Consider the following 16,449-nt stretch of genomic DNA (forward strand, 5'->3'; position numbering starts at 1 on the left):
CTATAATTTTTAAACGTGCTCAAATATTCTAGATTTTTTTTTGCTCAAACAGGCTAAAATATTTTATAAATATATATCTCGCATTTACTCATACTTTTGTCAGTATAGTATAAAATTGTAATAATTATTCATTCTTTCTATATCAATTATTATTTCCATTAAAAAGTACTATGTTTAACTAAAGATACCCGCGATAATGTCAAAGAGATCTTAATTAAAATACATACGTAAATTGATCTTCATTAGAAGTATCAGAAGGAAGTAATAAGAGGGGTTACATTTATACATATCATTTCTATTTATTCTTGTTGTTCAAGTTTAATTAACCAACTACATTATTGAAAGAACCTTCCTTTTCTTTTATCTCCCAGAATAGTTGTCCAACATCATGGTTACCATGGAATACCCAACCGTCTTCTGTCACATGGTATAGATTGATAGAACCACCGGAGTAGGCATCTCTATGAGCTGCTGCTAGGATAGATCTCTTCCCCAGATATAAAGCTTCTTCTACTGTCAAATCCCATTTGTAGTTAGAATCGAGCACACCGTATGCAAATGTCTGACCAGACCCCACACAGAACAAGTCACCCTTCAGCCTTGTACCATCAGAGTCGACATAGTAAATGGTTGGTCCTTCTTTCTTAGTATAACCACAGATCATAGTACCCATCGAAAGACCAGCACCCTTGTACTGATACACTAGGTTACCTAGAATCTTCGATGCGGCAGCCACTGAAATCCTCTCTTTCTCCTTCAATTCGTGTAACCTACACTGAGAACCCAACCAGGTCTCCCAGAACTGACAATCTGCTGCACCACCTGCCATAGTACCCAACAAAAATGGATTAATCTCAATAACCTTCTTAACTGTCTGCGAGGCCACCCAGTTACCTGCAGTAGCACGAGAATCCACAGCAACGACAATACCACCCTGGAATCTAAACGCTAGTGTCGTAGTACCATGCGCAATCTTGATGGCACAGTCCGGGTTCTTAGAATCATCAGTATGTGCCCTCAAAAATGCCTGAGGTGTGGAGATAGGAGGCATAGCAATTGATGGCGCTAGCCTAGAAAAGTTATGTGTACCATCTATGAAGTCATCATGAAGATTATCTTCGTTGTCATACTGTAGCTCCCTAACTAGCGCACTAGATGTATTAAAACTGTCAGCAATAGCCTGCATTTTCTTATTAGTTTTATTTTGGTCGCTTAGGTAAGTTCTGTATTAATTGATAAATCAACTATCGACCCAATCTCAACTGCTTTGTTATTACAAACTGTTTTATAGGTTTAGAAACAGGGCTCCACTTTCACTATGCACAATCAAAACTAATTAATGCTTTAAGCTAAAAATCCCTTTCCTTAAGCAATCGCTAGGATTGTATTCACCGCCGCCCATATTAGAGAAAAGCTTCATCCATTGAATTGTCAAATTTACACAGAACAACCCGCACAACAAATTTGTAAACTGAATGCCCGCTTAGAAAACAACGCGGAGGTCATTTCGGGGTCCCCGTTTTTGCCACACAACGTTTACCCGGCTAAGTACTCAAATCAAATATTGTTACCCTGATTATGAATTTCAATTACCCGGATATATATGCTACCCGGACAACCACCAACAATATTACCCGGAGTCAATATTCCGGGTAACAAATATTGGTGTGTTTTTTTTTCATTTTCAATTTTTCTTTCTTTCTTTTTTTTTTGGTTGAAAAATTTCCAAAATTTTTTAATTTTTTTTTTTTTGTATTTTGCGATGAGCTCTTCTCACCTTTAAGACTATCTATTATACTGTAGTATAATCTTTTGAGTATTCTATCTTTCAGTTTGTAGTTGGTTATAATAACAATCAGAAACTCAAAGGGCAAATGTCTTCTAAAACTAGATACTATTTGGAACAATGTATTCCCGAGATTAATGATCTTGTGGAGAAGGAGCTATTCACTAAGAATGAGGTGTCCAAGATCATGAAGAAAAGAACGGATTTCGAACACAGGCTAAATTCCAGAGGTTCTTCGATTAGAGATTATATGAGGTATATCCAATACGAAACACAGGTCCAGAAACTGAGACTGAAACGCTGTCAGAGAATATTACAGGCCAAGAAGACCCATAGTATATCAGATAAATCAATCAACCAAAGAATAGCATTTATTTACCAGAGAGGTACTCAGAAGTTTCCTCAGGATCTAAAATTCTGGGCTATGTATCTGAACTTTTTGAAGAAAATGGGTACCGAGACTTCCTATAAGAGAATCCATGTCGTCTATAATCAGCTACTGAGGTTACACCCACACAACGTCGATGTATGGATTAGTTGTGCTAAATATGAATATGAAACTCACGCCAACTTTAAATCTTGCAGAACCGTCTTCCAAAATGCTCTGAAATTTAACCCTGATTCATCTAAATTGTGGTACGAATATATCAAGTTTGAGCTAAACTTTGTTACTAAATTAATTAATAGGAGAAAAGTTATGAACCTAATCAATGAAAGAGAACAAGAATTGGATATGCTTAACGAACAGAGTGGTACGAAAGCAAACACTATTATGGCTGAAAAGAACACTAATAACGATGAGGATGAAGGTGATGAACAATTAAAGATGCCATCAACAGGTGATTCTATGAAGGATAAGCTAAATGAACTACCTGAAGCAGATATGAATATGCTCGGTAATTCTGAAACAAACCCAGCTCTTCGCGGTGATATTGCTCTAGCCATCTTCGACATCGAGATGAAAAAACTGGGTAAGTTCTACCTTGATAAGCACAGAGGCTACTATGCAATCTCAGATTCTAATACTGACAAAGAATTAAACAGAGAAGCAGTTCAGTTCCTATTCGAAAAATCACTAGAAATAATAGCTCTGTTCGATAAGTTTAAAGATTTACAGAGAGACTACCTGATCAATCACATATTACAATTCTGGAAGGAGGATCACTTCAATGTTGCAATTGCCACCGAGCTACCAGAACTCTATACAGAATTAATTGTCCTAGAGACAACATTGAGTATCAGATATATGACTGCCGTAGATTTGGATATCGATTCGTTGCAAATTTCCGTTAGAAATTACATGGCTTATAAAAATAAATTAAAGGATGAGAACACCAGGAAATTGTTACAACAAAAATATAAGGAGCTTTTACAGACAAATTTCTTATCAGAAACTAACACCAATGATGAACAGAAATTTGCAATTTTAAAGCAAATCATCTCAAAACTGTAAATCTTTTATATATAATACCTATAATTAATATTTTGCATTCTTTTTAATTCTTATCTCACTAGTCATAGATAAAACAAACCTTACCAGATTTCTATTTTATATTTATGGTATCACTTAGATTTTGAAGAAATGCGGGAATATATATTATGTACATTTGTCTAAGAAATACATACAAAACATAAAGCTGTAAATAATTATATATTTATAGCGTTAGAAAGTTTTATAAATGTTACAATGAAATTTATGCGTAGTGCTCTTTTCATGTTTTGCTGTTTCCAACTTATTTCTATTTTAGTTGCAAAGTCTCTTTATTTGAAAGTATTCATGAGAACAACGGGTAGATGCCTATAGCCATGAGAACATAATTAGTCTCCCATTTTAGTTCCATTATATCCAATGTTGTAATTGAAAAAAGTCATAGATCCTATTGGCTTTCACAGGATCTATGTTTAATAAGTCCCGACAGCTCTTTTTCTGCAAACTGCCTCCTGTCCGTAGCAATTCTCTGAACATAACTTCTTTGATTGCTAAATATGGTTTAGGTAGAATTTTCAGTTGTATACATAGTTGTTGCTCCTCGGGTGATAAAAGAGCATAATCTGCAGCATGTTGGATATCACTTATCGTCATAGTTTTCTTTTTGTTATCAGTGTTATTTACTGAGTCAGCATGTGGTCTATTCGCAGGTGTTGATCTGTGCCTAGTCCCTGTTAAGCCTGGTGTACCAGCCAAACTGTTTGAGTTTGTGCCAAGATTCCCAAGAGATGAGTCACCATAATTACCTAAGCGTTCTAGAGTGCCTATTCTAGCTTGTTTATCCCTTTCATACTTCAATCCAGCCTCCAGAGTTGTTAGACCTTTACTTCTCCATTCTTGGAGCTGATGTATCCTCGTTCTGCATTGTAGTTCCTCTAAGATGTCTTTGGAGAAGTCTTCAAAATCCTGCGCGGTCATTATCCTTGCATATGCCTTGATTTTATTGTACAATTCCTTGGCTTCTTTGGTACGTTTTTTATCAACGTTTTGAAGCTTTCTATATTCCATAAGTTTATTCTCAAATAATAGTCTTTTCTTTTCAGCTCTTGTAGTAAGCCTGGAGCTGTATATATCCAAAATGGCAAATTTGAGTTCTATATCTAAAGGTTGATCATCTGGTTCAAATACCATATCCTTTACAGGTCCTTCAGCCTCATTTTCGAATTCAGTTTCAAATTCCAATCTACCAGGCATAAATCCTTGAACTTCATGACATGACGGTACAGAAGCCATAGGTTTTTTAGGGGGTTCTAATGGTCTATCTCTGAACTTTTCTATTCTGCTCTTTCTATTATTTAGGAATGTATCTTGATCAGCTTTTATATCCTTCGTGATATCAGGAATAGGATAATAAGGACTTTCAATATAATATTTTGTATAATGATCTCTCACCTCATCTTTCTCTCTGCTACCAATATGTTCTGCAATATCATGCCAATTACCTAACCCTAACGTCTGTGCACCCTTAATCAATGCCAATTCTTCATCAGCGCCCCAGTCCTCACATAATATAGGATAAGAATTTGTCTCTATAATTCGATAGTCATGATATGGTCTATGTTTAGCATTATAAGAACCTTGAGAAAAGCAAGGCACACATAAATCATACTCAGGACAAACAGCGCATGATATCCTTACACGATGTGTACAATCAGCCGAGCATACATCACAATGGAACTTGTTTGACATGTTATATTTAAATAGTAAAAAAAAAAAAAAATGCAATGAAATAATGTTTATATCCTAACCGAAAAAAAAAAGGTAAATTAAAGTTTTGTTTAATGCAGCAAATCCAGTTTTAATTATAATAGGAAGCAGAAGTAAATAACTTCAATTTGGACTTATAATCTTGATGACAATTATTTTATAATAGTTGCTCTGGGTCTTCCGGTCCAGTAATGAATTAATTTGATGAACAATAGTTGTTATTAGTCTTTTAGGGAAATAGCGGCTAAATCTAATCGATTATTAACAGTCTAACTGATAGTCACATGTACAGACGCCAAATAGCAGGAAAATCAAGTCATTTTTAGGTTTTCCAAACTTAGCTCACCAGGTCGTTTCTTCCTAAATTTTTGCCTTTCGTCCCCGTCCCTTTCTTTTTTTTTTGTTATTTATTTATTTTCAATTTATTTTCAATTTATTTTCCATTTCCCTCATTAAACAAACCTGGGTAACCCATATCTAAACATATTAATATTATTTACGAAATGTCAAAATCCCTTCTTCGTAAAAAATAATACCTTGTTACCCGGGATCGAAGAAATTTGTGACTGTTTCTAAAATGGTATGGGTGTATGATAAACATCGGTACACCAATAATAAATTGTCTTGAAAAAATAAATTTTCGCCCGAATAACAATTATTTAACTTATTCTTTCTGAGTACCCAATGCGACCTGGTCTAAGTTTTTTTCGGAACGCTTTTGGAATGCACACATGTCACCTGTCCAGGGGCTTTGGAGGGGGGTGTAGCCCTTCCGTTAGTTATTCTGGGTCGACGGGGATCCTTAGCGAGTTTGGTGAGCTTGGCTGGTGACCCAGCAAGAGTGTCCTTGTCTGAATTCCAGTTAGGAAGAGGGAACGTGGAGTAACTAACTACACTTACGATGCAGGTGTAGCAGTATCGGTAGGGAGGAATAGGATAGCATTGCGATGAAGCCCAGCTGGCTATCAGTTCAGTGGAGCTTAGGCAGTACGGTACACACAGAGAGGTTTGGTAGTGGTCGTAATTGGAAAGGTTTTGGTAAAATCCGTCGGCCGCCATTTTCCAAAAATCTTCACACAAACGCATATTGCTATTAATTGAATTTGAGCTAAATTGTGCTTATATTATACGTGATTTTTGAAAACTGTTGAATTCAAAGACCATAGAGAACCACATTAAAGACACCACGATTCAAAAATGGTACGTTGAGGAATAACCTATTGAGTGAATTAAGAGCAGTAAACAAATAAAACAAATATACGCCATAATGAGAACAGAATGACATCAAACAAAATATTAAAGGTTAGAAACTGATTTTTATTAGACCATTATTATGAGAAAATGAGTTGAATAATATAAACCATAAATATACAGACTGTTGAATACCAGAGGAATTTTATCATTTTTTAAATAGAACATTAGGATCTTATTGTAATGAAAAGAAACGACTGATAGCGATGCCAACGTTTGTGATATTGAGAGTTGAATGCTATTAGATTAAAACACTAAGTCAGCCAAGAAAGTTACTCAAAAAAATGTCCTTATGATAGGATTTGTTTTATTTTATTTTACTTAATTTTGATTCACAAATACCACATAATTATAAGATGAAAGGAATTCTTTTACTAACATATTTTTAACATCCTAACTTGAAATAATCTATAGTTGGCGCCGAAATGCATCAATATTGATTCTAAAATTCATATCAAGGTGGTTACAAATTTGAACAGGGTAGAGTTAGAACCAAGACCGTCAAGCGTGCCTCCAAGGCTTTGATTGAACGTTACTATCCAAAGTTGACCATGGATTTCCAAACCAACAAGAGATTGTGTGACGAAATCGCTACCATCCAATCCAAGAGATTGAGAAACAAGATTGCTGGTTACACTACTCACTTGATGAGAAGAATTCAAAAGGGTCCAGTTAGAGGTATCTCTTTCAAGTTGCAAGAAGAAGAAAGAGAAAGAAAGGATCAATACGTCCCAGATGTCTCTGCTTTGGACTTGTCTCACTCTAAGGGTGTCTTGAACGTCGACAACCAAACCGCTGACTTGGTTAAGTCTTTGGGTTTGAAGTTGCCATTGTCTGTCATCAACATCTCCGCTCAAAGAGACAGACGTTTCAGAAAGAGAAACTAAATTTAAGTGTTCAGTTCAATTGAATATTTAATATTTTTATGTATTTTTCTTTTAATTCATCTAAAACTCCACCACAATATCATATAAAATCACATGTATCTTTTTTGATTACGGGAAGTATAATATAATATATCATTATCATCTTAAAATAGTTCAATTAAGTAGAACATTTCGATAGTCATACCTAGTTGTGATGCATAGTTATTTCTGTAACTAGCGTACCACGGAATCTCACATACGTAGCACATCATCACAAAAAAGAAAAAAAAAAGAAAAAAAAACATTTGCCCAAATTCTTTTAGTTAACAACACTATAACAAGTTTAATATCTCATTGCCCAATTCCTTAACTTTTCCTAGCTTCTTTTCGATCAAATCTCCTTTTAAACACAAGGCTTCTGCTCGATCATCTAGGACTGATAGTAGTGCAGCGAAGTTACAACTCAGTTCTATCCTTTTTTGTATTATTGTTGCAAATATTTCCTGTTGTGCATTAAGCAAAAGTTCACCTTCCTTGACCCATTCTTCTAGGGACCAGTTGGTGGCTTCATTACAATATTTCTTTTCTTCTTCTTTATTTAATCCTGGGAAGATTTCTTCCACCTCTTCTTTACCCAGGACGATTCCATCATCAGTATCTTCGTACAATAATTTGGTATGCCTTACGTAGGGGCCAGGGTTTATTATCACCTCTTCTTGTTCATGAATAGGCTGGAAAGAAGTTGCCTTTGGTGTTTCTGCTACTATGCTGTTGAACTGAACTTGTGATTGATCATGAGTATTATTACCGCTTTTATCAATATTATTCACCGTGTCCCTCCCCTCATTACTCATTGTATCATTCAACGTTGATATTTTTTGTGTGATATCATCTTTGTTCTGTTCTTCTGTGTTATCAAACAGTTTCCCAGTGAGGTGCCACTTGTTTTTCAAATCACTTGATGGCATAGGAATATTATTCTCGTGTTTTATAGATGGGGTCGTTGGTGTAGAAGAAGTCACTTTTCCTGGACTCAACAAGAAATTCTCGAGCTTTAATTCTTTATGTTTCTTACTTTTCACTATCTTCTTACCATTTTCTGTCTTAACTATACTCATAATTTTTTGGACTATTTTGTATTTTGTTTTTTTTTAATCATATAAAATGTATATAAATAGAACTTACCTGTTATATACTAATCATAGCATATTTTTATTTATGCTATTTCTTTTTCTTCTCTCTTTAACCAAATTAAAAAAAAAATAAATAAAGGCAATTAAAAATAGCCGCCAAGTAAATAAATTAAAGAATGAAAGATCTTCTGGGATAAAAAACCAGAAATCCCCCCTCCCTTTTATACCTTTTCCCTGAGAGAGGATGAAAAAAAAAATTGGGGTAAAAAAAAGATCAAAAACCAGAATTAGCCGCCAATAAAATAGCCGCCGACAAATTCCCCCACAAAAAAATAAAAAAAGAATTAGCCGCCGAAAGCTTATTTATTTCTTTCTTTTTGTCCTTTCCTGTAATAAGATACGAACTCTAAAATATGTTTTGAGAACAATTACCCTACTTCTGGGATGTGCGTAAAAATCGCAAGTTGACACCCGAAGGTGCAGTCATTTATGCGGCACACATGAAAATTGCCGTAGTTCTTACGAAAAAAAAAATTAAGGATCACCATCATTTCACAGTCACCAACATTTCACAGTCACCACAGTGCACAGTCACCACAGTGAAATGTGCAGACCCCACAGTGAATCCTGTAAACACCACAGTCAAATCTTTTTTTTATGTTACACCAAGTCATCTCTACAGATTCCAAAGATATCCCAGTACGGCTCTGTGGAGAAAGTTAAAAAAAAGCACAGAAGAACGAAAAAAAATAAACAAAAAGAAGGCGCTTCGGGCTTTTCTTCCCGAGTTTTGTGATGGAGAGGCTTCACTACACAAGTCATCACCTCCTACTGCGCACTTTCTATAAAAAGAATAGAAGTGCCCTCCGCTTTACTGCCCCTTAACAAGCCTAGAGACAGTTCAGCTGAATGACACATTCTAAATATAGAAGACTACTGCAGCACTTTCTGCGTGTTTACTCACAATAATAATACTACAGCCTTACTTCATTTGGGATTGACACAATGCAAAAATACAAAAAAAAATAAAATTAAAAGGGAACTTGGGCCCGCCTTAGAAACGTGCGCATCAACGGAGGAGGGGACAAAATAACCGGATGCATTTCAAAGTGCTCATATATGATCTATGATCATCTCTATAGTCGATCCATATCCTATTTGAGTGATATATAAAGGAATGGTATTAATGTTGTTGAAAGATTACGAAAATGAGGTTACTAATTACAAACAAAAGTCTTTAAATAAATAAATTAAAAAAGAAAAAAATAAAGGCGATGGAGAAGAAAGGATTAGGATTATTGGATACGTTACCTGCTGAGGTCCTTGATTTGATATTAGATCGGCTAGGGTCTGAGGCTGATAGTAGTTTGGTCTTGGACTGTTTCGGGATTCTCAATGCTGTTCCGGTGCACAACCGTATATATGAGCAGATACGTTCGCGGTTTCACCTTGAGTCGTATGTTAGTGAGGAGAGACAGAGGGATACAGGTGTTCTGAGACTATTGAGCTCAGGTGTACAGGATAATGAGAAGGAATTAAGTAACCACGAGAATATTATTTGGGCAGTGGATTTAGAGACCTGGGATCGCCAACAATTCCAAGTAGATTTAACGATGTTGAGAGACAAATGTTCTAAGGACCACAAGGGTAGGCTGAACCTTCTGTTTCAAGTTTATGAAGGAGTAACATTTGATACTGAAAAGTTCCATGAAGTGTTGAAAGACATACTATTTGAGATAGGTACCGTGTACAATATCGAATCTATAATATTTGATGCTGAAGGTTCCAAGTTGGTTTGCGATAAGTCGTTTTTTGGGGTATTGGATTTTGAGTTTCTCGAATTGATCGAGAAATCCAACACCTCAGATTTCAAGGTAAATAAAATATTGATTCCACTTGTGACAGAGATGCACATGAACTATATGACTTTGGATTCTTTTTTTTACTATCTATTGACCAGATTCAAAGGCTACCAAAGAGATAAATCCATTTTGCTAAAGAATTTCCTGTCTAATTTCAAGTTTTTCTTACCCAACCTTGTAGATCTTCATTTTGTGAACCATCAGATGGACAGTACTCTTGTTGAGTCTTGCAATTTTATCGATCTTTCATCCTTGGTACTACGGAAGTGTAGGGATAATAAGATCAAAATCGAACAGATGTTTAAATTGCACTCAATGGCTAACTGGAAACTGCCAAAAATAAAGACATTCACAGGTCATAGGTTCAAATTCGATGAGATCGCAGCTACTGGCTCTCCAGAAAGATTGGTGGTTTCATTAAGAGAAAACTTGAAAATGCTTCATGATTGTGCTATGAATGATACTCAAGATGGTGTCTCTTATTTCAGGGTTAACTTAATACCCGAAGGAGTTATTAAATCTAAGATAGTCAATTGGGTTCCAACTGAAATCAGCTCAAATGTCTTTTCAAAAGTGGAACACTATACTACACCGATAATATGTGTCAAATGCAGCACACTGGAGGAGCTAGAACTAAAACTATTAAGATTTGAAAAGAGTTCCACAATCGAAATACAAGGACTGTATCTCCCTAAGTTGAAAACGCTGACATTATCCAACAAACCAAGAATTACAAATAAACCAGTGATATCATATAGAAACGATTCATTTAGTCTAGAGTCGGAAAAGAAGCCCCTTTGTGGCTACACTGCCAACTTAGAAGTGACCAGAAGGAGAATGCTGACAACCAGTAATAGATATAATAAAGCTCACAATACTTCTTTTGATAATGTTACTTTTGCTGAAAATCCTTCTCAAATAACTGACATGAATCCAATTGCTTTCACTTCTTGGAACGAATTACCAAACTGCGAAAGGTTAGCTTTTAGATCAGAAGATTCGACTAATTACATCTTCAATATACAAAACCTACAGGAATTTTTACCAAAACTAGACCTTGCCGGAAGTTTTCCTACTTTTGTAAGTGAAAAACAAAAGTTTATTGTTGTCTGACTGAGCCTGACTAAGTTATGGTTTTCAGATGATGGCAATAAAGAAAAACAAGAAACAATAGCAAAAAATAACTAAGCCAAGTAGGAAGACTTTGTTTATCGTGCTTGTATATTCTAGCATAGGAACATCATTGTTCTTTTCTTTTTATATTCATATATATACTATTCTTCCACATAAATTTTATTAATTTTTAATTAAACATGACTAAAAATTTTCTTTCTTTTTTTGTTAAAGGTCGACTTTCTTCGGTCTTTTCTGGTAACCATTGTTTTCTAAGCTAAATTAGCAGGAGAACCATTTAACAAGAGTGAAATGTTATGGCATATAAAACTTTAATCTATTTGACAAAGTCTAATTGCCTTTTTCACAAGATCAATAATAATGGACTTTAAATGGCGTGTTGGAAAAGTCGATGGTAAGCTTCAATTGATCAAATATAGTGACAAATGGAGAGACGAACAATTAGTTGAGATATCTGTAATAACAGCACTAACCCCTATGCTTCTTCTGAATGACGAAAATGAAGGTAGCTTTAACGCATATAAAATTAGTGGTTCTAATTTACTAAGACAGTTTAGTGATCAAGGGTTTGATGATAAGTCTGGAAAGGAGTTGCTCCGTCTACTATCAAATTTTTTTCGCAATTCAAATCAAACTACACTACAAACTGATGAGGCTACAACGTGTAGTTTGACAGTTGTTGATAGCTGTTTGGAAATAGAAATAAACATTGATAAAGCTTCCACAGCTAAAGTGACATTAGAAAGAGATCCAATCGATGTTAAACACACAGTTCCGTCACTCTTAGAGTTAACTCAGGAGTTATGTCTAACTGTGTGGTATCGTGGTCAATTAGAAGGACTAACTAGAGGTGATCAGTCAAAATCTGTAAATTATCGGAATATTTTAAAATCTATTAGTGATAACTTAGAATCGCCTGAATTTTCAAATGTGCTATCAATTGATTTGGCTAAGATGTTCATTACTAGAGATAAATGCATCGAAATGAAAAATAAAATGGAAGAGAGATTATCACAAAGCTCAATCTCCTATAGAGATGAAACACCTGAAAGTGATTTCTTGCAGATTTACGATACCCCAGATGAAAAGGGAAAAACTGGGGACATAAGAAAGAGAAATACTTCAACGCGTAGGGATATAATGCTAATTTCGCCTACTAAATCAATAACGCCGCAATTAGATAACCAAGAAACACAGTCAAGTCATGGTTCTTCTGGAGAAGTACCTAGAAAAAAACGAAAGTTCGGTAAAATAGTAGTAAGTCCCACAAAATTAGCTAAAAAATAAATAAATGATGTTTAAATTATTTTAGGTAAGAAAATACTATATTTCAGAATAGGTTTATTGCCAAGTTTAGTGTACTTGTCTTTGAGATGGGAAAAGATTCCAGACAAATTATCACGAGCCGCAATCGTTCATAGGTATAATACACTTGTGCAGTCACAAACCATTATTTGAATAAACACCCATACATCAAGATGTATGGGTGTTCGATGAAAAAAATGCAGCTTCCCCACTCTGTCCATTCAACGCGATCAATAGCCGCCTTTGTCATGACCCGAATTTCACGTGTATATGTAATTATACATTTATATAAAGTATACTCAGATGAAAGAGATGATGTATTATGGTGAGGTGTGAATTAGAGAGGCAATGGGGAATTTGAAAACTACTCGTACTGTTAAAATGTCAATCAACAAAAATATTCGATATCAAACAATCAATCAAACTGCTAAACGGTAAACGGTAAGTACAAATCTTGGGTCTTCATATCTTTCTCAAGTAATCACATCACCTTTTTAGCCTATTTTGTTAATTGTAAAAACACTTTAGCTTGCGATTGTTTAACAGTAATAAGTAATTTTTTTTATAATATCCCCAACACTCTATCCTTTCTCACGCATAAATTCATATCAACTCTTCTCCTTGGCAGTTGTAGTAGTTTATTAAAATATCAATTTTTTTTATTATAATTTTATATTATAGGTAAAAATTAACGGGAAAAATACTATGGTATAAATCTCCAAATGTTTAGTTAGTTTAAGCTTAAAATCAGAAATAAAAAACAAATACGGGGAGATATAATCCAATTCGTTGACATATCAGCACCCGCATAACTGCCAATGTATTTCTTGTTTTAACGCAAACGACGAGCTTCACGTTCAGATTCCATTAGGACCAAGATGTCGTTTTCTCTAACTGGACCCTTGACGTTTCTGACAATAGTACGGGAAGTGTCTTCCAAGAATTCAACACGAACTTGGGTAACACCACCACGAGAACCGGTTCTACCTAAGACCTTGATGACTCTAGCTAAAGTAACTGGGGTTTTGTTATCCATCTTGACTTTGTTTGACTTGGTGGAGCTGTACCTTTATTTTGAAATATACAAACAGGAAAATACCAATAATAAATACAATAAATTTTAATTTTAAAGTAGTATGTGTTCAAAATATGCTATTTGCCAACTATTTTCAGAGCTTGCCAACTAGTTCGTGCTGTTGCGCAAGAATTGAAACTTTGCAAAAGGTGAGGTTGGTCCTTGCTTGATGCTTTCCTTGATGGAAGGAAAAAAAAAATTCAAATTTTTGGAAAAAGTTGCGTGAACCAAGTTGAAATTTCCGAATTAGGAAACTCATACTGAATATTTTGAAAATTTCAAAAAAACAAAAAAATTCATATTTTTCTTCCGTCCTTTCCAAAAATTTCCACTTTTTCATGTGAAAGATTGAACTTTCCCAAAAAGAAAAAAATGAGAACGGGATTAGCGGTGATCACATAAAAAAGAAACGTTACGCAATACAAACAATCGTAGCTAATGGTGATTTCTCGGAGTTTTTTTTTGCTCTCTGGCAATAAAGGATGTGAATGAAAATTAACTATCTCTCCTAGGGGAGAGGTAAAGTCGTGTTTCTATCACATGCCTTTCTCTTATTAAATTTGACAATTCTGTTTCTGACAGACTAGTCAATCCTTCTATTTCAGATAAGAAGCTAGTCATGTTATCTACATCATTCTGGAAAGAAAGTTGTAACTCCTGGAAGATATTTCTATATTTCTCTGATAAATCTTTCATTATCTTTGCATTAAGTTCCTCGTTGATTAAAGAGATTCTTGTTACCATTTGATTAGCAATCTGATTCAATGACTGAGCTAATTGTTCTTGAATTGAAAGGGCAAAAGCGTTCATGGGCTCTTTCTTTACGGCCGGCAAAGACTCCTTCTCATCTAAGTTATCAGCCACCCCTTTAGGATTTCCTTTCATAATAGAGCCTATTCTCTCAGTACTAATGTCACTATTCTTTATTTGTTCTGATGGAGTTATCATATCTCTGACATTTCTATCATTTTCTGAAACAACAGCGTTGATTTCACCTCTATCTACCCTTTTCAAACTTGTATTTTTTACCTGTTCAATTACTGTTGTAAGTTTTCCTGGAACCTTTTTCTGTTTCTTGTTAGTATGTCTCGTATTATTTATTTTGAACTTAGGGGCACCGAAGATTGTATTCAAAATTTGTAAGTTATCTTTCTTCTGAATCTTCTTACCATTTTTTCTCGTTGGTTTCAGTATGTTTTCGGTTTTTTTCTTTCTTGTACCCAAGAATTGAGATGTTAACTGACCACCATTTACAAATTTTTTTGTCGTTTGTATGTTGTCATATTTAGTGATCACTAAGGAAGAAGAAGGATCCAAGTGATTTTCTCTCATGACTTCTATTGAACCGATAAGGTCAGTTTCAAATTCTTTGGTTAGATCTTTTTTAAGTATATCAGCACATTTTGACAGCTGCCTTTGTACAGTTCTCTTACAAACACCTTCCAAAGGGGATGACTCCATCTCATTGATCATTGTGCCATTTACATATCTATCATTTGAACAGTCATCCTTCAAATCCCACTCATCAGCAGATTTTTTTAAATCTGATCTCTCTGGAGTTTGTAATTGCAAATTTTGTTGGCACTGATCTTTGACACGTTTTGAGCTGTCATCATGTACTTCATTTTGAATCACATTTTTCTGTGACTCTTGTATTTTATTAATAATAGCGCCAGCATGGCCTCCTTCGGAAATTACATCAGTATCTGAGTGATTCAACAGTAAATAATTGCTTGCCTCACTTATTCTAAAATTGTTATTCATTTTATTAAAAAAACTGTTACAATCCTTCATATCCTCCATTCGTAACTCAATACCTACTAAGTAATTCAAAGGAAAGCCTTTACTACCGAAACCACTAAAAGCAATGACTAAAGGTAAGCTATCCCCTTCCACGAAATTCAAAGTTACTGTCGAGTTAGAGTGCTTTTTGAATAAAATATCCTTAAGTTGAATTTGTATTAACAGGCTACTTCCAGCCCATATAAATAAATTTGAGTAAATTACTTGAATATAACAAAATTGTCTTCCTGAACCTGTTGGAATAGAAAGTAGCTTCTTAGAAATCAGATGATCTTTTTTGTACAGCATACAACATTTCTCTACTCTATAGAAATTAATCAAATGAGAATGGTAGTTTGTCATTACCAAGTTAATAATAGTTGCATTCCCAAGCAGATATGACCTTTTCTGTATTCTAGATCTTATTATGTCCGAAACTATTGAATCTTCAACTTCAAATACAACCATTAACGTGAAAACTGTATTTAGCAATTGAAAATCAGTAATAACATGGTTAATTACATTAATGTTCAAACTTTGGATTATGTTTTTGGAGACACTAAATACCTTTGTGATCTCGTCAGTTAGTGTAGATATCCTTAATAATGTTATAGCATACTTCCAGTTCTTCTCCGTTATAGGTATTATTTTAATACGGCTAACGAAAAATTGACAACACGATTCAATAAAATTTGGATCATACGTGATTTCGTTGGGCAGCTTTTTATTTAACAAATGGACCCACTGGGTTTTGTCCTTGGCAACTTCTATTAAGATGATAGCAAGGAGACAGTATAATTCCACAGATGTAATTCTATATTTTGACACATCATTGATATTTTCAAGAATTGTTTTCTGCTGCCCTGATGCACCCTTCACGTGATTTACTGCAATATTATATATAGATTCCAAGCTCTGAAACCCAGTCATTTTCCCGTCATTCCTTAATTCAATTGAAAACAGATCTTTAACCGCTTTACCTAATGTCATCTGCTTTAGTTTTTATATACCACCTGAAAAGTTATATGTCTATTCATTCCAATATGTCCAGAGAGGTAC

The 16,449-nt window shown here is 34.7% G+C and overlaps 9 protein-coding genes across 9 annotated transcripts; 4 read left to right on the plus strand and 5 right to left on the minus strand.

Annotated features, from left to right (window-relative positions):
- Positions 1-322: 322 nt before the first annotated feature.
- PRE2 (proteasome core particle subunit beta 5) lies at positions 323-1,186 on the minus strand (the record flags this gene model as incomplete). Its single annotated transcript, XM_071054105.1, has 1 exon — positions 323-1,186. One exon carries the CDS (start codon positions 1,184-1,186, stop codon positions 323-325), a length of 864 nt encoding a protein of 287 aa, XP_070910517.1.
- A 688-nt stretch (positions 1,187-1,874) lies between these two features.
- Positions 1,875-3,239, plus strand: UTP6 (snoRNA-binding rRNA-processing protein UTP6; the record flags this gene model as incomplete). Its single annotated transcript, XM_071054106.1, has 1 exon — positions 1,875-3,239. One exon carries the CDS (start codon positions 1,875-1,877, stop codon positions 3,237-3,239), a length of 1,365 nt encoding a protein of 454 aa, XP_070910518.1.
- Positions 3,240-3,626: 387 nt separating this feature from the next.
- Positions 3,627-4,964, minus strand: ADA2 (chromatin-binding transcription regulator ADA2; the record flags this gene model as incomplete). The annotated part of the gene is made up of 1 exon (XM_071054107.1): positions 3,627-4,964. The coding sequence occupies one exon, from the start codon at positions 4,962-4,964 to the stop codon at positions 3,627-3,629; it is 1,338 nt and encodes a 445-aa protein (XP_070910519.1).
- Positions 4,965-6,179: 1,215 nt separating this feature from the next.
- Positions 6,180-7,120, plus strand: RPS17B (40S ribosomal protein eS17; the record flags this gene model as incomplete). The annotated part of the gene is made up of 2 exons (XM_071054108.1): positions 6,180-6,182; positions 6,713-7,120. The coding sequence occupies 2 exons, from the start codon at positions 6,180-6,182 to the stop codon at positions 7,118-7,120; spliced, it is 411 nt and encodes a 136-aa protein (XP_070910520.1).
- A 311-nt stretch (positions 7,121-7,431) lies between these two features.
- ECM11 (Ecm11p) lies at positions 7,432-8,217 on the minus strand (the record flags this gene model as incomplete). Its single annotated transcript, XM_071054109.1, has 1 exon — positions 7,432-8,217. One exon carries the CDS (start codon positions 8,215-8,217, stop codon positions 7,432-7,434), a length of 786 nt encoding a protein of 261 aa, XP_070910521.1.
- A 1,289-nt stretch (positions 8,218-9,506) lies between these two features.
- Positions 9,507-11,207, plus strand: BOP2 (Bop2p; the record flags this gene model as incomplete). The annotated part of the gene is made up of 1 exon (XM_071054110.1): positions 9,507-11,207. One exon carries the CDS (start codon positions 9,507-9,509, stop codon positions 11,205-11,207), a length of 1,701 nt encoding a protein of 566 aa, XP_070910522.1.
- Positions 11,208-11,588: 381 nt separating this feature from the next.
- On the plus strand, positions 11,589-12,515 carry RNJ42_03947 (uncharacterized protein; the record flags this gene model as incomplete). Its single annotated transcript, XM_071054111.1, has 1 exon — positions 11,589-12,515. The coding sequence occupies one exon, from the start codon at positions 11,589-11,591 to the stop codon at positions 12,513-12,515; it is 927 nt and encodes a 308-aa protein (XP_070910523.1).
- An 850-nt stretch (positions 12,516-13,365) lies between these two features.
- Positions 13,366-13,569, minus strand: RPS28B (40S ribosomal protein eS28; the record flags this gene model as incomplete). Its single annotated transcript, XM_071054112.1, has 1 exon — positions 13,366-13,569. The coding sequence occupies one exon, from the start codon at positions 13,567-13,569 to the stop codon at positions 13,366-13,368; it is 204 nt and encodes a 67-aa protein (XP_070910524.1).
- A 534-nt stretch (positions 13,570-14,103) lies between these two features.
- Positions 14,104-16,380, minus strand: RED1 (Red1p; the record flags this gene model as incomplete). Its single annotated transcript, XM_071054113.1, has 1 exon — positions 14,104-16,380. One exon carries the CDS (start codon positions 16,378-16,380, stop codon positions 14,104-14,106), a length of 2,277 nt encoding a protein of 758 aa, XP_070910525.1.
- Between the last annotated feature and the right edge of the window lie 69 nt (positions 16,381-16,449).

The sequence above is a fragment of the Nakaseomyces bracarensis genome, assembly GCF_045282275.1.
Source record: "Nakaseomyces bracarensis strain CBM3 chromosome Unknown Scaff12_0, whole genome shotgun sequence".
NCBI classification, from domain to species: domain Eukaryota; kingdom Fungi; phylum Ascomycota; class Saccharomycetes; order Saccharomycetales; family Saccharomycetaceae; genus Nakaseomyces; species Nakaseomyces bracarensis.